Source organism: Anarhichas minor, unplaced genomic scaffold (genome assembly GCF_050575085.1).
Source record: "Anarhichas minor isolate MPS153535 unplaced genomic scaffold, ASM5057508v1 ptg000004l, whole genome shotgun sequence".
NCBI classification, from domain to species: domain Eukaryota; kingdom Metazoa; phylum Chordata; class Actinopteri; order Perciformes; family Anarhichadidae; genus Anarhichas; species Anarhichas minor.
In genome coordinates, this window is record NW_027466450.1 from 9,636,027 (window position 1) to 9,656,014 (window position 19,988).

A 19,988-nucleotide genomic window follows, 5' to 3' on the forward strand; every position below is an offset into this window, starting at 1 on the left:
ACTCTGATCATTGTTGCATGCAATTATAATGACACAGATTTCTGGCTGCACAGCTTTTACGATACACACATTTGGTTTGGACAAATTAAGAATAAAGATAACTAATTATTTTAACATTATGCAAAAAAACCTCTATGTTACAGAAATGTAAATGTCGCCGTAATCTTTCTTTTTATTCCCTGCAGCACTCCCTGCAGCACTTGAAATGGAGGCTCCCGATGGCTACTGTGCTAGTAAGTCCTCCTATTGCTTACATTCTACCTTCAATGTACACTAACATTTATTAACATATACTCATAGTTTATGCAGTATATCGGAATGTGTTTTGTTGCACCGGTGACGATAAAGACGACGACTACGTTTGTGTGTTTTTGTGTTATTGTGACTTTGACATTATTCACTTACAATGCAGTTACAAAATAAGACAATTTTTTGCAATCGCAAGACCATACACATTTCAAGGGATTTTCCCCTAGTGCAGGCTTTTTCCTGTTCACCCCTTAATGGTAGAGAAAACGATGCATTACCAACATCCTGTTGAATGCAGCAGATACGGGATACGTACTTTGTGGTGCTCCATTTACCCTTTTCTGGTTTCCTTTGGGCAGGTCTCTTGAATATATCTCTCTATCTCTCCCCTGCCCCTTGTGTTTTTGCTTTTGTGTTAAAAAAACAAAACAAAAAACAGGTAGCATGTTGTTTATGACATCAGTGGGGATTTTAGGTCTCCATTAGGGGTTTATGCTTATAGGAACACTTGGCAGGTGGGGTAAGGGTGGTGGTGGAAATGGAGGCTCATCCTCTATCTGTCCGTTCTGATACGTTCGGAACAAATAATAGTATGTTCCGTTAGTATAAAACTGCGGAAAACACATCTTTGTGGAATGCAGCAGTTTGCATCCCCATCACTCCCATGTATTTGACTGCGTTCAACACATTAGCAAGGCGCTATGCTGAGTGCTGTTGTGACACACGTCATCATAATCTTGCACCACTATACTCTCCAACACACTATACTGTACCCTGCTACACTAAATCCTACCATCTCCTCTTACATGCAAACTTATTCTACTCACCATCATAGAACACACACATATACTCTCTTATGAGCTGAGCGGCCACACATACAGCCACACCACACGTTCGCTACGTACATCACTAGCTAGCTTACTGTCTGCACAGTTTTGTGGGAGATTGGCTGCTATTCCCATATATACACTATCGTCTATAAGTAAGCAAGGATAACAGTATCTGTGACTCAGAATAGTAGTATGATACATACAGTCTGACAGTGATACAATTGTATGTGACTGACAATATTTGTGGTTTCAATTCCTGAATACCTATTTAGAGCATTGTACAGAACATAAAGAACAAAGGGAAGGTACAATTTCTGAAAAACCAGAGCAGTCTTGCTATTGCTCTGACAAAACATGGTGTCCTTAACTGCACAGTGGCTAGAGTTGTTACTCAAAGTGTCCTTGGTCGAGATAGTGAACCGAAGTGTCCTTGGGCAAGACACTGAACCCCAAATTGCCATCGGTGTGTGAGTGTGCTGAATGTGCATTAGTTTAGATTGATTGCAGACTCTGCCATTAGTGTATGAATGTGTGTGATTGGGTGTATGTTAACATGTAGTGGACAGCGTTTTGAGTGGTTGGCAGACTAGAAAGGCTCTGTATAAATGCAAGTCCATTTACCAAGTTATGTATGTAGACGTCCACTTGGTCACTGATTACTTTCACACTGTATACTAGCTTAATGCCTGACTGACAATACTTAAATAATACTTTTGACATATTTAATTATTTGATGTCAGGTTGACAAACTGACATAACAAACCATACTTTACTCCCCTGGATACTGAAGGTCCAATATGGATTATTGGGCTGATCCAATGTCTCTGTCTACAGTTCCTGTTGTCAGCCATTCATGTTAAACAGAGAAACGTTTGATCTTTAGTTTCTTGCTCTAGTTAAATTGAATTAACTTTAATTTCATTTAATTATCATGGCAAGGTGAAACATTTCCGGACCTGTGTTATTAATAAAGCCAGTGGTAACGGACAGAAATGGTGAAACTGTACGAGTTGTCCTCTTACCAGACTACTGTTATATTGAACCATATCACATTTTAACAAATCATCATTTCAGTCCAGTTCAATTTCAGTTCATCAGCGAAACAAATCACATTTACCGGAGGTAATGCACAATAATTTGAGGGAAACTATCCAGTATCATCTTACAGTAACAACAACAAAATCTCCTATATACTTTCAAATTGCCTGAAGTAGAGTACTCATTTTCTAATCTGTTTTATTCTCTTTTATTAGAGAGCTAGACAGCAGCCAATAAGTTTCAACTTTAGTTTGACCGAAGACATTAACATTGTCATTGATTACATTAATTAGTTTCATCTTATAAAATTTGCTTTCGACTGTTGTTATTTCAGCCAGTGAAGTCAACGGTTACAGTTACTAAGACAGCATTGTCAGTGTGAGAGAGAGAGTATTGTGAATACAAGGGGGTGTTGTAGGTTGTGCCGCGTACGTGTGAGATTATGATGATGATGTGTGTGCGTGTGTGAGAGTAAGTATGATTTATGACCTCAATGCAAATCTGAAAAATCAAATTATTACATTTATTTTGTCAGCGGTGTGTGTGTGTGTGTTTGTGTGTGCATGTCTGAGTGTTATGAATGTTTGTCTTAAGGAGGGTTCGGGGTTTGACAGGAAAAACCAGCTCCGATACACTGTGTAGCCAGCAGGTCAGAATGGAGGGCCACGTAACTCAAAAGCAATCTCTTAGTTAGTTTCAGTTCCTTACCCAGTTAAACATTATGAGCCATTTTCTGTGTATTTTATTTATTTCTGCCATCACAAGCAGGCTGATGGAGCTTGATCTATGTTTTTTGCCATTGCATACGTTTCCTGAACCTATATACCATTTATAAGTGCTTGTGCTTTCTTTTGAATAACTTGTAAGAACAGAAATTGCATTGACCCTTGTTAGATTCCATTTTCTTCACTAGCTGTGTATTTGACCATCGTAAGCAACGGACAGACTTAATACAGGTGTGACTTCTTCCTTTGTTTGCCAGTGATTGCCCTAAAGACCAGGACACTTGACCTTTGATGAAGAACGTCTTTATTTGACGTTATTCTTTGTTAATTAAAAAATACATCATATTGACAGCATTGCGCATAAAACATCATTAATTTGATACCTTTTTGAATACAGCAATTTACCTTGAAAATGAATGTGCTAAACCCAGCCCATTCTATCTTGTTATACCACTTGTACCTTGGGAAGCGATAGTGAGTTACTGTAGTGACAGCATTACACCTCTACTGTAGTAGAGGTGAAAGGCTGCCCCCTGTTTGTTTGGAGCAGTTTGCCAGATATTACACATTGGACCTTTTTCAAATCTTTAATGGAGGGTTCTTATTTTAGCATTTGAACCCAGGTAGCCCAATGCTATTGGCTTAGACTTGTGACAACCTAGCCACAGTGCTGCCAGGTAGTTGTCAGCATCTGCTAAAGTAATGGAAAATCCTTCATGACAAATCTGGGCCACTCCTGTCTCCAGGACAGCATTGCCAAGGGAGAACCAGTGTCGGTCATCTGAGATTTCCTCCAACCCCGACCTGTGCAACCCGAGCCCAGGCCCAGGGATTGTGTCATGGACAACGTCTCCCAGTATGCCCCACACAGTGGGGCAGCCACTACAATGTAACAATACCATAGAGGAGGTTGTCAAACTAAGAGGAGCTGACACAGCAATTGGAGATTTGACACATATTTCTTTTTCATGTATAAGGGATCGTTGCAGACATGTTCAGCACCGACAAATTGTAACAAGGCCATCGTTGTAGCGGTCTCAGATGCAACACTGTCCTTTTATTTGAGCTAAAACTTCCCTCAACCATGACTATTGATACAACAATTAAAATAGCATGAGGCAGTCTGATGTCATTAGATTGGATATTTTCCACTTTTTCACAGTTGTCAGTATACTTGAGGAAAAACGTTGTGCTGGTGGTAAATGAAGGCTCACTTTGTTTCCTACGGGATCTGACACCTAGGTCAGCAGGGGTGTTTGCCTGTTGCCACTGTATTGTTGACCCTGACGGGCCCGGGGTGTAAGGGGATAAGGGATTGGTTTGCTCTCCCTCAAACCACACAGGACACAGGACACAGGGCTATCCATAGCCTGGGTTCTGCACGGACTGCTGAGAGGATGCAATCTGATCCACATTTGCTGGACATTAGGATCCCATAGGTAAAGATAGACAGTTTAGTTAGTTGCCTTGTGCATTCTATATGGAGACCTCCAAAGTTACCATTCGGGTCTGGGTTTGAAGGACATCTGAGAGTAGGATGAAATTAATCATTTTTATTCTGAGAAGTAATTACCATACAAAAGGCTACTGGATACCATTATAACTATTTGTTTAGGAAGACTTTTGATGTACTTTTTATTTGTATTGAAGTGAATGGACCAGGATTTTTCTTTCAGGTTAGGTGTGGAGTTTATCATCACAATCTGTAAGAATCTCATCCTCTAAAAAATTATCTTCAAAATACTGAATTTATACTCTTGGTTTCTCGCTTGACCACCTTTTATTTATATTTCTGTCCTCTTATTTGCCTTTAAAACCCTAATCATTACATAGTTGCATATATAATATTAAAAACCTCAAAGCTTTTTTTTCACATACTGTAACTGCCTTGTATTGTATGTGTTGTACAACTACAGTATTGTACAGGACAATGTCGATTGCTGTGTTTCTGCTTGTCTCTCAGGTAACGGCCAATGCTCTCCCGGTAAGGAGAACTCAAGAATGTTGGCGGATGCGTCAACACCTAATGGACGGACAGTACCTCAGGTTCCTAATTCCCCAAGTGGTGAGTGCTCAATCAATAGATACACGTTTCTGCTGTCTGCCGAGAACCACAGTATGCACACACACTAGTTCTCGTTTAAACAAATATACCAAGGCTGTCAATCAATTACTATTCTTAATCTATTTCTTTATTGATTAATTGATTGACCATATATATCAATATTTGCTTATGTCCCTAAATTCAATTATTTCAGCTCAAAAACATTATATCATTGTGGCAGATAAGTAAAGCATTGGATTTAAATATCAAAAGGGGGCATTAGAAAACAATAAATGGGTTTATTACCAATATTCTTTCCAAATACATCATCAGAGAACATTTAAAGGTGCAAGATCCGATATTGGGAGCATTTTTGATTGCCTCTCAATGGCTCTCAACAGCCGGCGGATCATAGCTAAATGTGCTAACAGTGAAAACTAACGAGATATTGCTGGCAGACCTAACAGTGTTTCTTCCGCCACGGTGTGTGTGTTTGTTAGTGAATGAGGGGCAAACTGCAAAGCATACAATCACATAAATGCCATCCAAATACCATACTCCAAAAAAACAAAGATAAATTAGGAATAAAGTGCTGTTTCAAATAAATGATACTAGAAATGTGGGCGCTGCAACCTATTTCCTTGACCCTCCCCTGACCCTACTTTAGTACAATTTTAGTCACCTAAAAGTCCTTACATTTCAGTCAATTTTCAGTCATTCCTTTTTCTCTCAATTTTGTCAGATATTTTTTTGTCATACAATCTTAGTCCTGTGTCAAATGTTCTTTTCCATCCGATTGTATTGGACATTTCAGTAATCTAGTCGAACCAAAATAATTGTCAAACTTATTTCACTTAAGATATTGTCATTGTCATTATCTGATGAAAAATACAGGTTGAATGATTAAGAATGCAGCTTTGTATGGGCATCTTAAACAAAAGTAGTGTTCGATAAACACTTTGATCATTCTTCAAAGATGACTATAAGGTGATGAAAATAAAAATAAGGTTTGGTAAGGTTTATATTTTTCAAAATACATTTTTTTCAATTATTTTGTATGTTTTTTTTATCATAACCAATAGTGTTTGACGTCAGTTCCGTTCCATCATCGTTTTGTCTTAGTCATGGAAGAAAAGGTCTCTGACAAGCATATTTCGTCAACTAAATAATACTGTTGGCCTGACCCCTTATAAATATATCGTGCAAAAGGCAAACCTCCAAGGATTGTGACAAAAGGGGCATGCACATATATAAAAAAGTACAAACAACTCTCACTTAGTATTATTGTGCATTAAGAATAATATTTTATATTGTGTATATTGTAATATTGCGAACCCTGATCTTAGCTGCAATTACCTTAAAAGCAAAGGTCTTTCTGTAGCTGGCAAGTCAGCCCAGAAATAACTGTTTTGTGATTTTATCCTCTTTTGGTGAATGCCCAGCTTGATAGATAAACTACCCTGTTCCATCTGTGTGTTATTCAGCTTATGACTAAATAATTGTACTTTTCATTGTTCCTATTTGTTGAATCTTTCAGACATGAAGAGTTTTGTCAGCTTTTTCTCCTCTGTGAGTTCTATTGGTAATGGCATCTATTCGTGGACAAATTCTCCACTAAGCTGGTCCAAGATCCTTGAGGGTGCAAGTGGAGTGGACAATGATAGTGAAGGTTTCTCAGACTTTCTTTGAGGATGCGAAGCTCTAGACATCCTGCATAGCAGTAATCTACTTTCCATCGCCCTCAAGCAAGCCCATGGCTAGAGCTGTCTCTTTGAAAAGCTTATAGTTTGTGGCCTCATACATCTTGAGGTCCTCAAAGCTTTGTGGGCTTCTGACATGGAGCAATTTTAAATAGAATCTATCTTGATGCACTACAAACACGTTGCTCATCATTTCTATCATCCCAGGAATCTATTCTTCCTCTGGCTATCTCAGTCTTTTTTTACACATTAGCATGTGATCATTCCAAGTAAAGTGTTCTGGAATCTCCACGTAAAGTAATTGCATTGCCTCAGGGTCCCTCCCGTTGAGTTTAAAGAAGCATGTAAATGAAAATAATGTAGTGTTTTTGGCTACAGCCGGGACCTCATGTGGAGGGCCTTCTCTGAACGCAAAATTATGCTGGCCTTCTGTGTGGATAGCAAGATTGATCACTGCAGGCAACCTGTCCTGGACATGTTATTTTGTTGCTCTCCAGTGAGTGTCAATCAACCTGTCATTGATGAAGATGAATATCTCATCCCTGCTCTCAATGGTTACAGTGCCGATGTCAACTTACTCATGGGCATACCTGGAGAGGTACAATGGCATGGAAGGAGCCAACAAATTCAACATTGATGTGACACTTATATAGGACACAGGGGTTGTAAGGAACGACCCATCTGCTGTCAAAGATGAAGCCATTCTTCTCAATGGTGTTACCATCGTCTGGTCTTTCACTGTGGTGACAAATAGATCACATGTCCTGTATCTGGTTGCTTTTGCAGGGCATCCAGATGATGCGCTGCCAATATGTGGAAATTAAAGAATGATCTGTTGACCAATCCTGCTCTCCTCACTCTCTCCAGGCTTGCTTTGCTGAGCAGCCTGGAAATTAATCAGACCTGAATACTGATGGACTCTGTAATTGTTTTGCAGTTCTTTACTCCTGTAGTACTTCCTCCTTACTGCTTCTATCTTGCTGTAATGATCACAGAAAAATGTGTGGGTAAGTCTACCTGGCTTCAGTAGAGTGTTGAAGGAGTTGGTTCTCTGTTGTAGATAGAACCTGAAAAACTCTGAAAGAACTACTTTCTCCCTGGCTTGGTGTCCGGGAACCTTCCGGATGGGATTGCCAATGCTGAAGCTAGCATCCCTACCAACATTGAGGTAAATTGTACATTGTAACAGAAATTCTGAATTCACAATTTTTAAATATCACTAATCACATCAACAACAAACTATGCAATTGTAACATATTTGTAGAGTATTTGTCTTTAACAACATAATTACCTTAATGTGAAAAAAATCTGTTATTGTGCTCATAACTGCAATTATTTTCAAAAGCCCCCTTAAAGGCTTTGTTTTATAGAACATGCATGTTATGGAATTCCATTTCATTCAGAATCAAATAAATACATAAATATGCCTATGAAATGAATAAATATGCCAATAAAAGGAATAAATAAGACAATATATATATAACTGTAAATATAAATATACAAATGTGTCAATAAAGTTCAATAATCAAATTAATATATTTTTATCTTTTTAAAACGACATTTTACAAAGCACTGTATTTATTTATTTCAGGGGACTTTTATTTCCTAATGTCAAATTTATTTCATAGCTCTTTTTTATTGTCATCTGTTACATTCAAATGAATGTTTCATGGTTATCTCACAGATCCAGACCACAACATTAGAATTGGTTACTCAGCCTCACTCCTAGGATGCTGGGGGACTGCTTAGCCGGAAAGTTTGCTGATCCGGCGGGGAATCAGGACGGTCCAGGATCAGATTCCCGGCGCTGGGGTTATGACTGGCTGAATTAGAGTTGTTACTGTTCAGTCAACAAATGAGATAAGAATTTTCTAGCTTAGCGCACCCCGCAGTGCCTCCTTGCTGCTAGTAGCCGGGAGGGGGGGTCGGATGGCAGCTCTAGAGATGGAGCCGTTGTTGCAAACCATATTCGGCAAGTCCTAAGCCCAGAGCTAGGGGTAGAGTGGGCGAACCCATCTACTAAGGCTGAGTCCTTAGCCCTTCGCTGCAAATTGTCCCAAGCTATATCAGAGGAAGACAGAAAAAAAACTTTAAAAAGCTTTTAATAAGTGGAGGATTTATTGCCATTAATAAGGCATTGTTTTTGCTTTAGTTCCCCTTAGTTTAGTTGCGTTCCCCTGCAAAACGCAGAGTTACTTCTGTTTTTTTGTAATAGTTGTTGAAATTCTCATTACATCCAGATAGCAGACATCATTAAGCTATTATTAACAGTTTAAAGCAGTCTATAAACGCTTTCTTATGTGCTTAATGTCTTATAATCTAGCACAAATGGGTTTAAAATGCTAGTATTAACATTTATAGAGTCTTGTTATCATTTAATGATTTTAATAAGCATCTTATAAGGGCCTTATACCTATAATCTTACGCCTACCAGCGTTATCAGTCCATCTGAGGTATATGAAATTAAACTGCATTTGTGACTTCTTGTGGAGCTGTCCAGGCCCTGCTGAAGTCTCTCTCCTTCTGTCTTGGCCATCTGATATTAGATATATGTACCGGGGGCCACATGTTGGTTGCGGGCAGTTAGTGTTAATTGCTATTTTTAAAAACTCCATTTGAATGAGTATGTGATGACTACAGTGGACACCATGCATTGAAAGAGGCAATACACTTAAAACAGGACTTTTTTTAATACATGATGCACTCACTAGATTGTAATGCCTGTAGTTGACACTATGCATGAAAGGAGTAATGGTAAGGTATGAGTAATTCATTACCTTTGACCTCTTGCAGCTCCAATGATCATTCTCTGTCGATTGTCCTCACGGTGCTCAGCTCAAAAGTCAGATAGTTGTTTGAAATGAGATACACAAAGCAGTTTCTTATCCATGTTTTACATTTATATTAGATGGCTGTGAAGGTAGATGGAAGGTTTGATAGGAAAGCATAAATAATAAGCACAAAACACGAATGCTGCTATCTGGCTACTTTGTTAGCATGCTAATGGCAAATTGAAAATAAATAATATACAGCAGGATTCTTAGCCTACTTCTCTGGAGATTCACTACCGGGCAGATTGCAGGCAGTGTTTTCTCTCTTTTCTTTTTTTTCTTGGCATGCTGTAAACTACTTTTGTCGTTGTCCTCTTCTTCTGATATATGTTTGATAGATTCCGGTAGAGGAGTAGCCGCTTTGTGTATGGTTGAAAACGTAGAACAGGGACAGAAGTTCCACTGCAAGTGTTTATGTAACATTAAAAGTGAAATGAAATGACAAAACAACACTAATAACAAACTATGCAAAAGCCAGCCCCCTGAACCTTGTTTGGAGCATGTTTGGAGGGTATTGGAGGAATAGGGTGGAAGTGATCACACAAACCCACAAACACAGAAATCCACAAAATCCTCCAAATATAGTAGTGGGACGAGAAGTTAGAAGAAAAAAAAGTAATAGGATAAAGATGGATACTTGTTACAGTAGCAGTACTTTCCACGCAGCTTAAGAACTTTTGTTCAAAAATTACATATTGCAACTTGTTGTACAATATCACACGTGTTGTGCTGTATAGCACGTACCCAGAAATGTTGCCTGGTTCCTTTCAGTGTATTGATGTGATGCCTCAGATTAGCTCCAGCAATGTCACTGTGAAGTAGCAAAGTAAGAAAAGGGGAAACTACGTGAGACGGGGCAACTGTGGGACAAAAAGGGAAGCTTGTTTCTCACAAGTTTAAAGATAGAGGGAGGCAAGCTGGGCCACGGTTTCACAGGGAGATACTCTTCACTGAGAAGAACGTTTGTCATTCTGGAAGTTGCCTAGCATGATTTGCCATTTGAAGTTTGGTTACAAAAGAAGGGCTACGTGATATCATCTGCTGAAAATAAGCATGGAGCGCTGTCACATTTTAGTGTCAAACACAGGTTGTACAGCAATTGTCCTGGATGTGTGCACTTTCTGGTGATAAACGGTAGAGGAGTAGAATTACATCCTTTGGGCCAGATGACAGTTTGGGTGGTAAAAGCGACATAATTCATTCTTCTTAATGATGTCTTGCTTTCAGTTAACCTCTCAATCAATTGTGATCTTTTCCCCTGGTTTTCTATGGATTATGGGAAACTCAGATAATTCACAGACTCTGTGCTGTAGAGAGGGGTAGAAAAATGCCAAAACTTCATCTTAGTTATTTTCATTGCTGCTTTTGTCGTAGCAACCGTCAAGTGTATCCTCATCTGACCACTCAATGCATTTCACTCTGCCACCCTGGAGAGACAGATGTAAAGAAACAAGGAGCTGAATAGCAAGGACGTTCAGGTCTGCTCCGTGTTGCCAGGATACAGCTGTCGAAGGCAAGGCTTGATAGCAATGTGGGTATTGGAATAAGCGTTTCTTTTGTACAAACTTGGGCATTGGAAACACACAGGATCAGTTTAAAGAATGCACTTGCTTTGTGGAGATTTCTCTCGACAGCCCATACAAAAAGAAATGTTGCCTGAATATCTAAATTTCTTTAACTAGCCTCGGAGAGAGTGGATACAGTTCCAAAGCCTGAAAGGACAGTTGACGGAAGCAGTCAGATGGGAGGCTTTAGTAAAACGTCATGTGCTCACACTGTGATTATTGCCCCACTAAATCCCAAAACAGGATCATCAGGATGAGTAAGTTTTGCTTGGATGATGTTGAAACGTTTGTTTCTGCAATATGCCTAAAGCCCCTTTCACATCCATTATCAACCCATTAACAAGGCCAAGATTTGATTTTTGGAGTATGTCTTATTACCTAGTATGATTCTTGGAAATCTTTTGTCACAGCTGTAGTGTGAACAAAGTCAATTCTACAAAAGGGGATCAATTCAAGTTAAGCTTTACTGTATGGCCCAGAATCAAAAGTTGGTTTTAAGAGGCTTTATAAAAAAGTATAATTCAAATAACAAAAGCAGCGTAATCCTCGTTATAAGCATGCACATGGTTTTCATATTGTTGTGTATAACAATGTTCAAAGACTAAACAAGGCAAGCACAAGCAACTGTAAATATGACAAACATTCCTGGATTCTTTTGTAAAATTATTAATTAGATTCTATATACAGCATTTAGTGTGTAAATGTCTGTCAATGGGGCAAGATCCGAGACAGAGGAACTGTTTCCTTTCCTTCAGAGGGGAAGTCTTGCTCAAGCATTGTCTCGTCATTCCAAAATTGTCAGCTCATGTGGTTTGTGCATGGTAAAATAATGATTTAATAATAATAATCAATTGTTTGGTTGAATATTTTGAAACTGATTTTCTGGTTGACTGACGTGTATACAATGTGTCCAATCCAGGTGATTATTGGGACAAGAGTCACCGGGAGTGTAGGTGGATGAAACTAGGTGTAGCTGTGAGTGTGTGTGTTCTATCTTCTGGGTAATTATTTTTGTGTACAAGTATGACTAATTGCCGGTGATAAGTAGAGACTGCAGGTGGTGAATAGTTTCCCTCCACAGCCACCCACACACGCAAACACCCACACGCAATAATACAATCTTTGGCCCTTGTCCTCCAGTCAGTCTCCCATTGCTAGTCATGTGTTCTAAGCTACAGGGCCTCTGACACTCCCTTTTCTCCCCAGGGACAGCCAAGAACCAGACCAGCCTGTTTCTCTTCCTCTCTCACTCATTTTCTCTCTTCTCAATGTGTCAGTCAATCCTAATGCTGTCTACGAGTTGAGTTGCTAAATTGGATGCCCACTCCATACTCATTTAAATATATGTTATTTCACACAGCTATCCGTCTTAAGTCATTATTTATGTCCATTGCAGATCATTATACTTCTAGCCAAACCAGTCCATCCTGCGACCAGAACAGTTCACTTCAGACCTTTACAGTTTAAATCATTTTAACAGGAGGATACTCTCCCTAATCTCAACTCTAGCCAACACGCTCTACCCTTGGGATGTAGACAGCCTCTCTTATAACCTAACCTAGGTCAATCCATCCATTCCAAATAAACACGGAACCTTTTTGGTGTAATCTGCTCATGCGTGACCAAGTCACGCAAAACCAAAGGCCAACCAAGACTACATAGTTGATAAATGATTCATTGTTGCTTTAGAGCATTTTTGTGGTAGAGGTTCTTTTATGGCACTCCCATGAAACCTGCAGTATCGACGTTTGACGCTGTAAATTCTGCATCTCAGGATTGCCGTTGTTCTATCTTACAGAACTGGAAATTAAACAGGAGGAAGAAACAGCGGAGGAGGCTGACAACAGAAGCCCAGCAGAGGAGGAAGGAGTAGCATTGGAAGAATCCATGACTGACAGCCCAAGCAACGTACAAGATGGATTATCTGAGACAAACGTGACAGCTGATTTAGGAAGTCAACAAACACACGGTAACAATAATTACATTTACAAATGTAATTTAAAGACGCTACCTGGTACATTTTTAGGTATTGACAATCCACAAAGGATATGTTTTTTTTTATAATTAAAATCTGGGCGGTGTTTGTTCCCCACCTTCAGGGTGAGTCACACATCATTCGTTTTCCTCGACAGTGGGTGTAGAGTGCTTTCTGCTTTTTTTTTTTTTTTTTTTTTTTCGTTTGTTTGTTGAAGGACAATAGCTTAGACTTGGAACTATTATCAGGGAAAATATCCTTGGAATCCCCCGCAACCTGTTCCAACTGACGCCATGGCTGATCTGGTTGTCACAGCATTAGGATCATATTTCTCTTTTCCAACTCGCTGCAGATCAAAAGATTTGCCAACAGAACAGCGGACAGTAGTTGTGATTCAATGGCAAATCAGAAGTGTGTACTGAACAGTTCAGTACACAGTTCATGATACAGTTCAGTCTGAACTGTATCATTTCACATGATATAAAGTCCACAATACTATTCAGGAGAGATAGACAAGCACACATCTACTTTTATTACTCTGGAAAAGATTGCATTTACTGTGGAAATGTACACAAGTAAATGCAGTACCAGCTCCGTTTTTATTTTATATACTTAGATATCTGCAGCATACCCACTTCACCTGATATGCATGTCTTTGGAATGAAGAAAACATGGGGAGAAGATGCAAGTTCAATTCAATCTCAATTATATTAGTTTTAATCATTTCAGATAATCATTTAATTCATTTTAGTGAGAGTAATAATAGTTTAATCTAATTTAAAACAGTCAACCTAAAGTTACAACATAGGACAGTTTACTTTAGTTCATTTCTCATTAGTGCTTTGTGGTTCCAGCACATGGAAAGAAAAAGTCAATTGTCAGTCACAAAAACAAAAAAGGTAAATGAGTTCAGTTTGATACAAAAAACAGCTTACACGGTTGTTGATACTTTCTAAAACCATTATCCACAATGTGTGGTATTGACTTCCTGTGCTTGCCTCTATCAGGTGACAGGCCGTTCCAGTGCAACCAGTGTGGCGTCTCATTCACCCAGAAGGGAAACCTGCTAAGACACGTCAAGCTGCATACAGGTGAAAAACCCTTCAAATGCCCCTTCTGCAGCTACGCCTGCCGGCGGCGTGATGCCCTCAGCGGGCATTTGCGCACTCATGCTGGTAAGACTTCTCCTCGCCCTCTTCTTTTTCCTTTTTACTCATCCACTTCTGTTGCCCAGAAGAGACTTTTATCTAAAGTGCTTCAGAGATCTGGAAAAAAAAGAAATGCTCTAAATGTTACGATCTTTATTTTAAAAGATAAATTATTTTGTTTTGAATATTATGCTTGTGTTACCTGTACCTAATTACCCCAGTCTTCCTCAGCTGATAAGCTCTGTGTGACTGAGAGTCTAATATAATAACTAACAGAGCTATAGTGGCCATACATGCTGGTTGGTGACTTAGTGTCTCGTATCTGCTGCAATGATTTTTATTTTTATTATGAGCATGTTATAGACAGCGTGAGTGTTTTGTGGTTAGGTATCAAGGACATGCTGTTCCTTAGTTGCTTGACTTGCTAGGGAGGAAACTATCTGTCTGTTGAGAAACACATGGGGAGGGCTGGCGGTCGCTCTCAACTGTAACCCACTTTCCTATCAGAGAGGATATGCTCTCCCCTCTTTTGCACCTTTGAAATCAAGGTCAGATAATACTGTCATTGCTGCCTGTGATGCCCCCATGGGGGTTACTCGTACACAGTTCTCTTTTAAGATAGAGGCAACGTGTGTTTGGGTGCGCATCTATGTGTATGCGGCCATTTTTTTTGTGTTTGCATGTCTGTAATCTTTGTCCCAGTTGTTACTCAGAAGTTGTTATCCATTTCCTAAGATCTATAGCTCCACACCTGTCTTCCGCCATCAACTATGACCCTTTTCCTACTTTCACTTCCTTTATTGTTCAGCCGAATTTATTTGTCACATCCCCTAACCCCTTATTCCTGTAAAAATTTGAGTACTAAGTTACACTTGCCTTCTTCAGGTCATTCAGTGGGTAATGTGAGGAATTTGATGTTGCCAAGTTGTGCTGGCAGGACGATCTCTAACGTACAGTGACACCACTCTGTGTAGTACACCTGGCAACTTTGGCCTGGTGTTGGAAAAACAGCTGTAGCCAAAAGAGGGAATACAGCATTGAAAGAGACCCTAAAGGAAAAATGTAAGACAAGAGTGAGAGTCAGAACAGAGAAAGAGGGGTAAGACAAAAGTGTGTCAGATTTGGCTGCTATCCCTAAGGCCAGGTTAAATGTTGGAGAATGACATTATCCATTGAGGCATAGTGCATTGGTAGAGTCAGTATTCAGCAAACGCTTGAGAGGCAAAGAATGTATCATTTCGTTGTACAGGAGATTTATATTTGAGCTCCCGTTTATCAGCCAAAAGCAATCAGTCAAGTGAGTCTGAGTGCACAGTGTGGACCATTTGCATGAATAAGATTAGCGTCTGAAAGGTGGATTCTTCAGGTCCATCCAACATCTGCGCAAGGTTGTGTGTGGGTGGTTATATAAATATGAAAAAGTAATGAAGTCTATGTTGTGTGTGTGAGTGAGAGAGTGTGTCGATTTGAGCTACTAAGAACATGGAAGTGATACTTGTTTGAATATTGCCTACTCCTTCACTAGCCAAAATGAATATTACTGCAATGACCCTGCAGGTACATCAACCCACGCTTTAATAATATGGAAACTTTTTGTCATTAGCCACCATTTTTTTGTATCTGTTCATACTCAGAAAAAAAGAAATTACAATGAACAATGACTTTTGCCGATACAGTGTCATTCACAGACCACTGAGTCCTGAATGACTGATACAGCAGAACACCTATTATCATTCCACATGATTCACTAAAGAGAATAGTGTCTGCTGATGCAAGATTGGCCATGACTGGCCATGTCATTCTGTAACCAGTGGGTTTTATTTCCCTCATACAAATCATCAAGAAGTAGTTCTTGGAAGACAATGTAACATTTACAGCTGAAGGAATATTAATTTCTGAGTAACTTGTCTTCTTGTAAAACATATAATGTGCAAAAAAAAACTCCAAGTCCTTTCTGTGGGAGAAAGAGTACTCATGTTCACGTGTGAACTATCACCTATGTCTAAATGTGTGTGTGTGTGTGTGTGTGTGAGTGTGGGTTACAGTCTCTGTGCCTCAGACTGAAACATGTTTGGTTTCTCTGTTCTCACAGTGACAAGAGCACTGGATCTTTTTCAAGTAAATAGCTGTCACCATTATCTCAGTCAATGTCTTACTACACCGCGTGGCTAATGGTGGTGGGTCACATCGGTATGCTTATGTGGCCTCCAGTTCGCTCAGTCCCTTTCTGAGTCATTATGTTAGTTTTGAGAATACATACAGTACAAAAAACTATATCGTCAGCAGTGTCTGCTTGTGTAGGGTTTTCACTTCAGTAGAGCTATTTGGAATGAAAGTTTTACACATTTTGAATACAACTTTTACCTTAGTATCCAATCAGCTCATGTACTGTAGTTCAAATATACAAAGATGAGGACACTGGTGACCTTAACATCTCATAACTCATAACTATATGCCCTTATAATTGTTTATATATGTTTATATATATATATATATATATATATATATATATATATATATATATATTGATCCATGTATTAAGCGATACAGCAAGATGGATGGGTGAAAGGATAGATGGGCTGATGGCCTGAGATAGATTGGATATGTCTTCGTCTTTCCACTTGTCAAGGTTGGAAGGAAGAATTAAAATTGAAATAGCACAATGAATCACACTACACCTCCATCACAGTTTAACATTGGAGTTAGTTTCCTACCACCACCATGGGATGCCTGATCAACTCCACTATTCACTCATCACTCAGCAGTGGGAGTTAGTTGTGTGTTTCTGAGACTCAAGCATCTTGAAACGCAGACTTCATGGTGCAACTATATTTTTCGCCCACAGCATGTCTTTGTGTCTGGCGACAGTCGTGTGGAATCTCCATGATCTCAGAGGCTCGCATTTGGTTTGCTTGTACTACTGACACAGTATTTACTACTACGCACCGCCCAAACACTGCGGCAGATTGCATTGTCTCATTGGACGCTACCCACTCTCTCTGTCTGTAGCAATGAATGAAATTAATATGCTTCCTCTTGAATGTCCTCACTTTTAGTTGGCAAACCACACAAGTGTAACTTCTGTGGGCGGAGCTACAAACAGCGCACTTCTCTGGAGGAACATAAAGAGCGCTGCCATAGTTACCTGCAGGGTATCGGCTTGGATCCGAGCGCCAACACTGGCCCTTACACAGGTAAATTGTTTTACTAAAGCTGTAACCATGAAAATGAAGGTGGCCTAAATTGTAATGGAATCAGTACAAAAAAGGTGGATCTCACAGGGGAAATCTGTAATAACATATACACTGTGAAGTTTACTTGTGAATTTTGTATTTGTTGGAATCAAACCAATTGGTCCAGTATGGGAAACATCTCTGTAGAAGTGGATTGAAATTTGAAAAGGCTGATATGAAGCACACATTAGTACAATTCTTTACAGAACGTTTTCTGGCTGTTTATTTATTATCAACTAAATGTTTATTTTCTTTCAACTTTTAATTATATGTTCATACATTTATACAGATTTCATAATCTATTAATAATTATATAACTGCATTTTATATTTAATTCATTCCATCATTAATCCTTTTAAGACAATTGAGTGACAGAAATAACATTTCCTGAGGAAGGTTTATGGGGCAAGAGGTTAAGATTCAATTTCAGGTTGTGATTAAAAAAAATTTGAACGCAAAATTCAGATTTTCTTTTTGTTTTCACCTCCCAAGAAAAGTGATTTCGCGATTTAACAATGTTATTTTTCTGTTTAACTGAACACGTAAATATATTCTTGCCTTTTCTAACCCCCTTCCCTTCTCAAACCTTTAAGGTAAGGTCCTTAAAGACCCAAGGCCCATGGCGGAGCCCAACACCATAGCTACCTTTGATCGGCCACCTGTCATTGAAAGACTGCTCAGCAACGTGGGCAAGAGGAAGAGCACCACGCCTCAGAAATTTGTGGGTGGGTATTGAAATAAAGCCAGTCAAATAATGTCTTTCTCTACTTTAGTCTGTGTGGAGTGTCCATGAGGATCAGCCTGATACAGTTTTATTTAATGTTATTACATTTCAACTGCTCCATTTTCTTTCTATGAACTGCCCTATGAGCTCAGATTTCTTTCTCAGAACTTGGTTTTTATTTGCCGCACTATTAAAAAAAGAGATCATGCAAGCTAGAGCAAGCAGTTGACTGAGAGGCAAGGAAATGTTTTTCTCTCTGTGGTTAGGTACACCTGTAACTTTGTCATTGCTCTTATCGAGAGAAAACAGCTCACCGCATCCCTGTTCAGGAGGGGTTAAACAGTGCAGTACTAGATGGATGGGGTTTTCCACCTCATAAGATTTGTACAAACAGAATATCAAGTTGAAAATATGAAAAATAAATCCTGAAATATCAGCAAGATACAACTTTGACTGACTGGAAAGGACATTTAGCCGTGCTCATATGTTTGTGCACATTTTTTTTCTCTCTTGTTTGTAGCTAATAGCAAGAGTGTGGCCCTCCTCTTAAGCTAATGCATTTATATTTATTATGTTTTGTATCTTGCATTATGAAATTGGCATAAACTTGCTAAATCTTTTCATTTCCACACATTCATAGTGCCACTATTTCATGCAGGTGAAAAGATGGTACGCTACAGATACCCTGAACTAGGCTATGAGATGGGCCTTAAGTATGAGAAGCAGGCTGAACTGATGTCGGCCCACATGATGGACCAGGCCATCAGCAATGCCATCACATACCTGGGATCGGAAACTCTTCGGCCCATGCTCCATCATCCGGGTCCCCCTCTCTCTATGCCTGAAGGGGTGCCTATGGTCAACCCCCTCTTCCACCATGCCCTGCCATTGGGCCAACGTACAGATCATCCAGGAAACTGTGACACGCTGAAACCTCAGCATCTTCAGCCCCTTCAGCCCCATGACTTCCCCAGCCATCCCACCACTAATGGCCCAACTGCCTTATCCAGGCTGGGCAAGCTGCACCATGCAGGGCAAGAAGAATCTCCCAACAACAGTGGAATTGACTCTGCTGACTCAGCTCGCAGCAGCCCTCGTGAGAGGCAGGGACACCATGGGAGCAACCCCATTCCCGGCCTCAGGTCTCGAGCTAGTCCAGCGGTGGGCTATTCAGGTGACCGGGTGACAGAAGCGTCACCTAGAAGTGTTGCAGGAATGGGGACTGGGATAATGCGAGTGGCCACAGAGAAGCCTGTGAGCCAGGATGGGGTTCGGGTGTTTGGACGAGAGGGCCAGGAGTTACGGGCCTACCAGTGCGAGCACTGCCGGGTGCTCTTCCTGGACCATGTCATGTACACCATCCACATGGGTTGCCACGGATACAGAGATCCATTGGAGTGCAACATCTGTGGTCACCGCAGCAAAGACAGCTATGAGTTCTCCTCTCACATAGTCCGTGGTGAACACACCATCCAGTAAAAGGATGGGTGGGAATTTAGGGAAAGACAAAAGGAAGGAAAGGAGCAATAGCCTGATATCCGTCCTTACCCTCAGGCATCTGAGACTGCACAGTTGAAGGGCACTGTAGACAAGTGTAGCACAATCATAGCAGATACTTATTTTAAGCTAATTATGTGACTCTGGACAGTTGAACAATCATATGAAGGTATGGGCCAAAGACATATTTTCTACATATTTAATTGAGATTAATAAAGAAGAAGGAAGGTGAGTTGTTTTGTTTTCTCGCAAAATGTTCATGAATTGTTTGACAGAGCAGCTGTCAAACTACTTAAACTAGTTTTTCATTTTAGTCTTATTTGGAAAGGTCTCCTGTTGTGCTTGTCCTGTCATCGTGGTTTTGTTACAGAAGTAAAGAATGCTTACAAATACAATGTCATGTGTTAAATACAATGTCATATTTAACAC

General features: G+C 39.8%; 1 protein-coding gene across 1 annotated transcript; it reads left to right on the forward strand.

The window, feature by feature from the left end:
• The first annotated feature begins 205 nt into the window (after positions 1–205).
• On the forward strand, positions 206–19,643 carry ikzf2 (IKAROS family zinc finger 2). The gene is made up of 7 exons (XM_076104063.1): positions 206–233; positions 4,806–4,907; positions 12,781–12,951; positions 13,965–14,132; positions 17,162–17,299; positions 17,932–18,063; positions 18,721–19,643. The coding sequence occupies exons 1-7, from the start codon at positions 206–208 to the stop codon at positions 19,539–19,541; spliced, it is 1,560 nt and encodes a 519-aa protein (XP_075960178.1). The 3' UTR covers positions 19,542–19,643.
• Positions 19,644–19,988: the final 345 nt, after the last annotated feature.

Excerpts from the sequence above, each read along its gene's own strand:
- ikzf2 (XM_076104063.1), top strand. The coding sequence starts at position 206 with ATGGAGGCTCCCGATGGCTACTGTGCTA. Across the intron at positions 234-4,805 it reads TCCCGATGGCTACTGTGCTA|GTAACGGCCAATGCTCTCCC; the intron begins GTAAGTCCTCCT and ends CTTGTCTCTCAG. Across the intron at positions 17,300-17,931 it reads CAACACTGGCCCTTACACAG|GTAAGGTCCTTAAAGACCCA; the intron begins GTAAATTGTTTT and ends CAAACCTTTAAG.